The sequence below is a fragment of the Arabidopsis lyrata genome, assembly GCF_000004255.2.
Source record: "Arabidopsis lyrata subsp. lyrata unplaced genomic scaffold ARALYscaffold_9, whole genome shotgun sequence".
Classification (NCBI taxonomy): Eukaryota; Viridiplantae; Streptophyta; class Magnoliopsida; order Brassicales; family Brassicaceae; genus Arabidopsis; species Arabidopsis lyrata.
Window position 1 is genome coordinate 618464 of NW_003302547.1, and position 10734 is coordinate 629197.

The following is a 10734-nucleotide window of genomic DNA, read 5'->3' on the forward strand; positions in this document are numbered from 1 at the left end:
CTACATGTGATCAAAGTTAGATAATGACACTAACTACATGCATTAGGATTAAGCTCAGAACAAATGAACATTGTAAACAAATTAAACCCTAGTAATCACAACTTAAACTAATCAGTCATTGCCCCCCTTTGATTTACCCTTTAAATCCAACAAGTAAATTACTCAATGCTTAACAGAATCATCATATCTCCTATGTTCTCCATCAACCTAGCATAATCTCTCTAACTAACTACCACAACATCATATAGTCTCATGCTTCTAAATCATCACATAGTCTTAGGTTTTATCATTCAACGTACCATAATCAATCACATATCATCGAGCAACCTAGATCTACATAACCCTAACATAAAATCCTAAGGATATACCGATCAGCATCACATCCTCACCTTAGCGGTATCGGATCGAAAGTTGGAAAAGGTGGCTAGGGTTCTTCCTTGACAGTTCAAGATTGGTCCTCCTCCGGTATGGGCGGCAGCAGCGGCGTCTCTCCTCCTTTTCTTCACAGCGGTGGACAATAGCGGCTAAGGATTCGGAAGGCGTGGCTATGGGCAGAGGAGAATGAGAAGAAGAAGAAGAAGAAGAAGTGGCTTTAGGGTTTTTGTTGATGGTGGGTTTTGGGCTCGAGCCCAAACCCCTTAACGGGCCAAAACTCTCCAAACAGGCCCATGTATCCCTGTGGCCCAGCAGAAGCCCAAGAAAGGCCCAGTTCGATTTTCCACCGACCAAAGGGGTAAAAAGGACATTTCGTACGCACAGTGTACCCTACTTCTGCACCCTATAAATAGCAAAAAAGAATGTTTGTAAAGGGGACCCGAAAAAAACCGCTTTTACAGAGAATTTCGTACAACCGTCAGAGGACTTTGCGGCTCGGCTCGTATACTCAGTTTTTAGCTCGTCCATTTTTGTAATCGTCGGCTCGTCATTAAATAAGACATTCTTCTTTCCCCCTTAAAACTACGAATACGTACTTGTGTGATTTTTAGGATCAACAGTTGGCGCGCCAGGTAGGGGAGAAGCTCGAAGATTTCTCTCATAACTACGAACCGACGAAACAGCAAAGATGACAGACGCATTCCACAACGCACTCGGCGCAAGTGCCTCCAGCTCGGGAGGAGAAGCATGCACGCCCGCAGCCGCACCGCCTTCGCTACCTCCGACGCCGGAAGGACCTACCGCGGCAGCTATCGGACCGCACCCTGAACCACGTCCTGATGCTCAGATAACTCCCTCGAACGGACGTAACATGACGAACCCACAGGTTAACACTAGAGCCGGGACGAACCAAAGAAGTCAGGACCGCGGCGAATCGGACGACCTGCTTCAAAACATCCTCACGCACCTGAGCCAGCAAGAAGCCAGGACGAACGTGCGACTTGAATCTCTGGCAGCAGCCCAGGCTTGCGCTCAGGATGAAATCAATCGCCTAAGTGCAAGTCAGATGCAAGGTGTGCGACCCGTTCAAGGAAACCAAGTGCCGACCCGGCAAATCCATCCTGTCACTTCGTCAAGCGAAAATACCCGAGACCTAGAGCTCGCCGAACTGCGACGCATTGTCCAGGAAATGAACACAAAGGTTCATAAGGCCACAAGTGCCGCACCGGAACTCGACCGCGTCCTTGAAGAAACGCAGCAAACTCCTTTCACTCGACGAATAACCAGCGTCTCACTCCGAGGGCGCCAAAAGATAAAGCTCGAGCCCTATAACGGAAAAGGCGATCCAAAAGAATTCCTGACATCATTCGGCATCGCGATCAACCGAGCCGAACTAACCGAAGAGAACTTCGAAGCAGGACAATGCCAGATTTTCACCGAGCATCTAACCGGTGCCGCCCTCAACTGGTTCTCAAGACTTAAGCCGAACTCAATCAGCAGTTATCGTGAACTGTCCGTAACGTTTCTCAAGCATTACTCGCCGCTCATACAGAACCAGACGACCAATGCCGACCTGTGGTCCCTTGCGCAAGGACCCACGGAGTCGCTCCGGTTATTTATCGACCGTTTCAAGGACGTCATTACCCGGATCGTCGTCCCAGATGAAGCCGCAATCGTTGCTCTGCGCAACGCAGTGTGGTATGATTCTAGGTTTAGGGACGATATCACGCTCCATGTCCCGAACACGCTCGAGGACGCACTTCATAGAGCAACGAGGTACATCGAATTAGAGGAGGAACGGCTCATTCTGTCACGAAAGCATGGAGTAACAAAGGCATCAGCGCCGAAAGAAACTCCTGTGGTAAAACCTGCGGAGCCAAGACAACACCTCGACCGCAATACGAGCCAAGGTAGAAAGCCGGCCACGTTCGTCATAAATAGTGAAGACACGGCGCCCAAACAATGGAACAAATGGGCAAGAGATACCGATGCCATTACTACCGGGCCGGTGTATTGCGAGTATCATAAAAGTAAGGCTCACGCGACGGAAGACTGTCGCTACCTGCAAGGACTTCTCATGGCTAAGTATAAGAGCGGCGGCATCACCATCGAATGTGACCGAGCCCAAGGGGGCAATAAAAACCAAAAACGAAACGAGGCCACTGCTCGGCAATTCCTCCAGGATCGAGCCGACGGAGCAGCTGGAGGCGACGATCAAGCAAACGATTCGGCCAAAAGACAACGCCATGGCAAAGCTGTCGCCGACGCCCCCGCTGTCGTTCGACAAATCCATATGATCATGGGCGGTCTTCAAAACTGCAACGATTCGGTCCGTTCAATCAAGCAGTGTCGAAAGAAAGCCAAAATGATGGAAACGTGGCCAGTAGCGCCGAGCCAACCTTCCGTGGAGATCGAACCCATTTCTTTCACGAAAGACGACCTCGTCGGAGTCGATCTCCCCCACAACGATCCGTTGGTTGTCGAGCTAATCGTCAGCGATAGTCGAGTTACGCGCGTCATGATCGATACAAGCAGCTCGGTCGACCTAATCTTTAAAGACACCCTCACCGCGATGAACGTAGCTGACCGATGTATAAAGCCGCGTTCTCGACCATTGGCTGGGTTCGATGGCGATTTCATCATGTCTCTCGGCACCATCAAACTACCCACATTTGTTGGCGGAACGATCGCCTGGGTTAAGTTTGTTGTCATCGATAAACCGACGATATACAATGTAATCTTGGGGACGCCGTGGCTTCATCAAATGCAGGCCGTCGCGTCCACCTACCACCAGTGCGTCAAGTTTCCTACTCATCAAGGAATCTTTACTCTCAAAGGAAATCAGCAAGTAGCGCGGACGTGTTTCCTGATCGAACACAAGAACCGCGCCGAAAAGAAATTATAGCAACCAAAGAAAGAGGAGCCCATGCCCCGCTCCGCAGTAGCAAAGGCACCGGGCAAATCCTACGAGGAATCGGAACTAAGTCGGACGGAACTTGTGAATATCGACGCGTCGGATCCACTGCGATGCGTCGGCATCGGAGCTGAAATTAGTCCAGAAATCAAAGCGGCCCTTGTGGCCCTCCTCAAAGAGAATTCGTCAACCTTCGCTTGGAGCGTTGAGGACATGCCTGGAATCCACCCATCGATAACGTCCCACGAGCTAGGCGTGGATCCGACATTCAAACCTGTGAAGCAGAAAAGACGCAAATTGGGTCCGGAACGAGCCAAAGCAGTAAATGACGAGGTCGAAAAGCTACTAGGCGCCGGCTCCATCATCGAAGTCCGATATCCAGAGTGGTTGGCAAATCCCGTCGTAGTCAAAAAGAAAAACGGTAAGTGGCGGGTGTGCGTCGACTTCACTGATCTGAACAAGGCCTGTCCAAAAGATAGCTACCCTTTACCGCATATCGACCGGCTCGTCGAAGCCACAGCAGGGAACGAGCTCCTATCGTTCATGGACGCTTTCTCTGGATACAACCAAATTCTCATGCATAAGGACGATCAGGAAAAGACGTCCTTCATCACCGATCGCGGAACGTACTGCTACAAGGTGATGCCATTCGGCCTGAAAAATGCCGGAGCAACGTATCAGCGCCTCGTCAACAAAATGTTCGCCGAACAGCTCGGCCGAACTGTCAAGGTCTACATCGACGACATGCTCGTTAAGTCATTGAAAGCTGACGACCACGTTCAGAACCTCCGACAATGCTTCGACGTGCTAAACAAATACCAAATGAAGTTAAACCCGGCCAAGTGTACGTTCGCGGTAACTTCCGGTGAGTTCCTAGGTTACGTCGTCACCAAGAGAGGGATAGAAGCCAACCCAAAACAAATTCGCGCTATACTGGAGTTGCCCTCTCCCAGAAACGCCAAGGAAGTACAACGGTTGACCGGCCGGATCGCGGCCCTCAATCGATTCATCTCAAGGTCGACGGATAAATGTTTGCCATTCTACAACCTCCTAAAGCGAAGAGACAAGTTTACCTGGGACGACGCAAGCGAGAAAGCGTTCGCCGAACTCAAGACGTATCTGACAACGCCACCAGTACTCGCAAAACCTGAGAACGGTGAAACTTTATTCTTATACATAGCTGTATCCAGTTGGGCCGTCAGCGGGGTATTAGTACGAGATGACCGCGGCGAACAGAGACCAATCTTCTATATAAGTAAGTCGCTAATCGAGGCCGAGGTCCGATACCCTACAATGGAAAAGGCTGCGTTAGCAGTCGTTACGTCGGCGAGAAAGTTGCGTCCCTACTTCCAGTCTCATACCGTGGCCGTGCTTACAAACCAACCTATCAAAGCCGCATTACACAGTCCGAGCCTGTCTGGAAGGATGACCAAGTGGGCCGTCGAACTCAGTGAATACGATATCGACTTCCGGGCTCGACCAGCCATGAAGTCTCAAGTCCTCGCCGACTTCATCGTCGAATTACCAGTAATAGACCCGGACGACACCGCACTAAGCACCAATCAGACGAATGGTACTTGGACCCTCTATTCAGACGGCTCGTCCTCTTCGCATGGATCGGGCGTCGGCATCAGGCTCGTGTCCCCAACCGGCGAAATGTTGGAGCAGTCCTTCCGGCTACGTTTCGCGGCGACAAACAACGTCGCCGAATACGAAGCACTTATCGCTGGACTCCGACTCGCAATTGGGATGAACGTCCGACGACTCCGCGCCTTGATCGATTCACAGCTCGTAGCAAGTCAATATAGCGGTGACTACGAAGCAAGAAATGATAGAATGGACGCGTACGTCAAGGTCGTCCAGCGTCTGTCCAAACAATTCACAGAGTTTGAGCTAACCAAAATACCGCGGGGAGATAACGCTTCCGCAGACGCCCTAGCAGCGCTAGCCTCAACGTCCGACCCAGACCTTCGTCGCGTCATACCAGTCGAAAGCATCGACCACCCCAGCATTGAAGGGATCGAATCCATCAACCTTGTGTGCAGCCGCGCCGCACCAGATCCGATAAGCGACCCCGAAGATTGGCGCCTCGAAATACGTGATTTCCTGTCAGATGGGACGGTTCCGGTAGACAAATGGGAAGCACGGCGTCTACGCGCCAAATCGTCAAAATATGCTCTATACCGCGAATGCTTACTTCGGTACAACGCCTCTGGGGCAGTGCTCAGCTGCCTCCATAAGGCGGACGCGGCAGAAGTCATGAAAGAAACACACGAGGGAGCAGGTGGAAACCACTCAGGAGGACGATCTCTCGCACTCAAAATCAGAAAGCTCGGTTACTACTGGCCGACGATGATCTCGGATTGTAAAAACTACGTGCTCAAGTGCGAGCAATGCCAACGGCACGCCCCCGTCATCCACCAGCCGACCGAACTGATGAAAGCTGGCGCCGCGCCATACCCTTTCATGCGTTGGGCCATGGACGTCGTTGGTCCACTTCCAGCTTCGCGGCAAAAACGCTTCATCCTCGTCATGACTGATTACTTCACCAAATGGGTCGAGGCCGAATCCTATGCAACGATCAAAGCCAAAGACGTACAAAACTTCGTTTGGAAATACATCATTTGTCGGCACGGCCTACCGTACGAAATAATCACGGACAACGGCTCGCAGTTTATTTCGCAACAGTTCGAAGATTTCTGCGCTAGCTGGAGAATTCGTCTGAACAAGTCAACACCGCGTTACCCCCAAGGCAACGGCCAGGCTGAGGCAACAAACAAAACAATCCTCGCCGGACTCAAGAAACGGCTAGAAGCCAAAAAAGGAGTCTGGGCAGACGAACTCGACGGCGTCCTATGGTCATACAGAACGACCCCGCGCAGCGCCACCGAACAAACTCCGTTTTCATTAGCCTACGGAATGGAAGCGATGGCCCCGGCCGAAGTAGGGTGTACGAGCCTCCGACGTTCCATGATGATACAAAATAATGACCTCAACGATGAAATGATGAGGCACAGTCTCGACGACCTGGAAGAAAACCGCAACACCGCGCTATGTCGAATCCAGAATTATCAACTCGCCGCAGCGAAATACTACAACAAGAAAGTCCATAATCGGCATTTTAGCGAAGGAGACCTCGTCCTCAGAAAAGTGTTCGAAAACACGGCCGAACTCAACGCCGGGAAGCTAGGCGCGAATTGGGAAGGTCCCTATCAAATATCGAAGATCGTCCGACCCGGAGACTACGAACTCCTCACAATGTCCGGCGTCGAAGTCCCCCGCACATGGAATTCGATGCATCTGAAGCGATACTATTATTAAAAAAAAAAAAAAAAAAAAAAAAAGAGCTCGGCCTTACCGACGCCTCACTATGTAATGTGAACTACGAGCGGCTTGATCCCTCCGATCAGAGGGTACGTAGGCAGCCTCGTTTACGAGGCACAGCTGCAAATATTAATAAAATCTATCTTTTTAAAGACAAACGAAACGAAATACATTAGCACCCTGGCCCGGTGTCTAATCGAACGAAAGCCGAGTTCCATACTCGCACGATTAAAACGACTGGTCACGTAAGCCGAGGCCGAACTCGCAATCACGCTCGTTTTAATCATTCGGACAGGATAAGCCGACCCCGGAGGTCGCACCTAAAATTGTTCTGGGTCCAACCCAAACACGATTATCGACCAAGTTATTGAGGTCGTCCTCAATAACTTGCGCGGTACGACCTCGTAGGTCGTACCACCGAGTGTCTTGGATCCAACCCAAACACGATTATCGACCAAGTTATTGAGGTCGTCCTCAATAACTTGCGCGGTACGACCTCGTAGGTCGTACCACCGAGTGTCTTGGATCCCACCCAAACACGATTATCGACCAAGTTATTGAGGTCGTCCTCAATAACCTGCGCGGAACGATATCGACGGCATACGAAAAAGATAGCAAACGAAATAGATATTCAATAAAGGAAAAGCCAACAGAAGTGGCAAGCGTCTTACAAAAGCCGACTACGCGGCAAATAACTTAAAAAATAATAACATATAAACTCAAGACGCGGCCTCGTCTTGAGGAGGATCTCCGATCTGGGCGTCGCCATCACCAACGACTTGGTCGACGGCCTCGACGTCACCGACAACTTCACCGTCAACACCTTCGGTTTCTTCAGCAGCGAGAGAGCCCGTGAAGAGATTTCCGACGTCATTCCAGCCTTCCTCCAGCTCGGCAATGTCGAACGCATTGACCTCGTTCTTAAGCTCTTCCGCATCAGCTTCAAGCCTCTCAATCACGTCCTTAGAGTTCAAGACGACCTCCCCAGTTTCAGCCAGCGCCTTCAGCAGGTCAACGCTCCCGACCGCCTGATTATAATCGAGGAACTTGGGGTACGCCGCGTCCCTGGTAGTAAAATGCCTCTGAATCCCGTCGAGACGTTGCTGAAATTGGTCTGCAGCCTCCTTGAGAACCTTACGAGCGTATTCGGTGCGCCGCTTCCGAAGCCTTGCCTCCTCGGCTTGTGACTGCTCGGCCAAGTTCTTAAAGTCAACACGGGACTTCGACAACTCCTCAAGACAACGCTCCCGTTCTGAAAGAGCGTTATCCCGCTCCTCCTTCAGTTTGGCGACCTCCTCGCGAAGAAGCTGCACCTCGGAGTTGGCACTCTCCAAGCCCTTCGACGCCTGATCAGCCCTCCTCGTCTCGGCTGCCAAGGCCCTCTGGTGATCCTTCGAGGCCGTGTTCTGCTCAGAAACAACGCGGAGACGACGCTCGTACATATACGCCATCCTGTCGATCGCGCCGATGGCCTACAGAAAGAAGTAGAAACTGGGTTAGAGAGCAAAACACTTAAAAGTATTACGAAAAGTTCTTAGGGCATTACCGCAACGGTCTTCTTTGCAGCGTCAGTGAACGCCGTTCTCTCCCACATATCTTGAAGCTCGAAGAAGGGAGATGGACCGACGTGAAGCTTGCGGAACAGTTCCGCACAGGATGTGGAATCAGTCGAGATATGGACGTCGCGCCCGTTATAATCATATCGCCACCTATAATCAGGGGCCCAGGCCGTCCTTTGTCTCTTGGTCGGGTCCGAACGCACCGGTTCGGACTCATCAGCAGCCCGCTTCTTGGTCGGCTCGACCTGAGAGTTGTCGTACAAAATAACCTCCCTGCCGCCTAGGGGCACATCGTGAGAAGTCTCGGCAACAGGTAGCTTAGCTGACCGCGCTTCAGCCACCTCCTTCTCCCTCCTCTCCCTCTCTACGTCGGATCTTGCTTCCGAACGATCGGCACCGACAACATCGTGACTGCGTCGATCACGACGGTCACCCTCATCTCTCCTATCCCGACGACCTGAAGATCGTCGTTCACTCTCCTTAGCCTCGTGTTCGGCTAAGGAAAGACGTTTCCCTAAGGCCATGGCCTCGTCTTCCTCCCGGCTCATCCTCTTCGACGGCGTCACCGACGACTTCTTCTTGTATCTTGATGAGTAATCGCCCACCGCGTCAACATTCATTTTTCCCATAATCTTTGAAGGAGCTGGTATGTAAAAGAAAGGGGAGAGAAGAATGTAAGAAAAATCGTACGCACTCATCGAACGAATAAAGAAAGAAGGGAAAGATCAAGGCCGACCTGGAGTCTTGTTTGCCTTCCTTGCTTTCGAAGGACCTCCTCTTCGACTCGCTTTCTTGGACTTTGAGGAAGGGCGACGAACAGGGTCTTCTTCGTTGGGCCAGGTATACGGGCACAAAGCTAGAATCTTCTTGACGTCGTCGCGAAGTTTCTCAGGATACGGGTCCAAGATCTTGGGACAACGAACTACAAGAGGAAAAGAAACGAGAAAATTATGTCAGATAGACAATCAATTAACAAGGGATCGACCTCGGAGGGATAAGCAAACTACCGGGTGAAATAGTCCACCCATGGTAATTCGTGACGACCACGTCCCCCGCGGAATCGTTGTCGATCTTAACAAAGAAGTACCAACGAAGCCAATCGTTGGTCTTACTCTTCGCACCAACAACCAACTTTGGGGTCAGCGAAGACTGAGTATACACCAAGCCCGGCTTGGATTTCCCGAAATTCTTCTTCGTCGTCAGTTCCTCATACAGAGAACAACGAGGTTCGACGCCGCACTGCTTGGCCAAACGAATCAGGCCGTAAGCATTCCGGATAGCAGACGGAGAAAGTTGCGCAAACGCCATTTTTCGCCGCGAAGCGTACTGAAGCAAGAACGCCGGAATTGGAAAAGTCAGCCCGCAGTCAGTGATGAGCTTTTCGTATACGCAAAGATATCCAGGCGGAGCAGTCCAGGGACGATCCCACGGGTTCGGGATGAGCGTATTCAGGGAAGCTGGAGCATCGCAAAAATGGAGAGAAAGCTCAATCGTCTCGCTCGTTGACGACGTCGGTTGAAGGTAATCCGGAATTCCCGGTGCTGGTCCACCGGGCTGAACAAACCCAACCAGGGCGGGCGCCCGCCTCGTCAATGGAATGATGTCCAAACGATCGGCGACATCAGACGACGGGCCAACAGAACGAGCCGCTCTAATGATAGAAGATTTGCGTCTGATGAGCGGTACGTCATCCTCATCCGTAGACGCCGCATCACTGTCGTCATCACGGAGGCGCATGGTTGCAACGGACTTAGGATTTGCACTCGGTCCGGCTGCTCCCACGCGACTTTCGAGCTCGCGACGTCGTAGCTCTGCAACAGCCGGAGAGTCTCTGGCAACGGACGAGGCCGACGATCCGGAAGAGGTTCTAGATCTACGACCCCAGGAGTTGCTGACGGATTCGTTGAAGAAACGATCAACAGACCGGATATTCGACTCGTCGGAAGTACGAGATCGGCGATGGTCGGAGATGGAGTCGAAAGAACCGATACTTGAAGACATAATCGGAAAATAAGAAAAGACGCGCTGAGAAAAGGAGAGAGAACAGAGAGAATACCTTCGAAATCGATGCGGAGAAAGAATGAAAGGAATGAGGAGGAAGCGAAGTATTTATAGAGGAAGTCGGTCAAAAAAAAAAAAAAAAAAAAAAAAAAAAAAAAAAAAAACCGCGTCATCATCACGCCTCGAAGAACGGCGTAATCATCACGACCTCGCCGCCTTCAACACGCGAACGACCCGTTTTCCAACGTCTCGGGAGCGGCAGTGGACGAATCAGAAGAGAACGTCCATCACACGCGCCTCGAAAACACGCGAAGGAAGTCGAAGCGAGAACGGCGAAATGATTGCAACCCTAGCCGCGTCATCACTACGCACTAGGGTTGGGGGGCTACTGTTGATGGTGGGTTTTGGGCTCGAGCCCAAACCCCTTAACGGGCCAAAACTCTCCAAACAGGCCCATGTATCCCTGTGGCCCAGCAGAAGCCCAAGAAAGGCCCAGTTCGATTTTCCACCGACCAAAGGGGTAAAAAGGACATTTCGTACGCACAGTGTACCCTACTTCTG

The 10734-nt window shown here is 51.4% G+C and overlaps 1 protein-coding gene across 1 annotated transcript; it reads right to left on the reverse strand.

Annotated features, from left to right (window-relative positions):
• Positions 1-7332: 7332 nt before the first annotated feature.
• On the reverse strand, positions 7333-10173 carry LOC110227086 (meiosis-specific protein ASY2-like). The gene is made up of 4 exons (XM_021020226.1): positions 9180-10173; positions 8909-9094; positions 8160-8815; positions 7333-8085 (listed from the first exon to the last, which is right to left on the reverse strand). The coding sequence occupies exons 1-4, from the start codon at positions 10171-10173 to the stop codon at positions 7333-7335; spliced, it is 2589 nt and encodes an 862-aa protein (XP_020875885.1).
• Between the last annotated feature and the right edge of the window lie 561 nt (positions 10174-10734).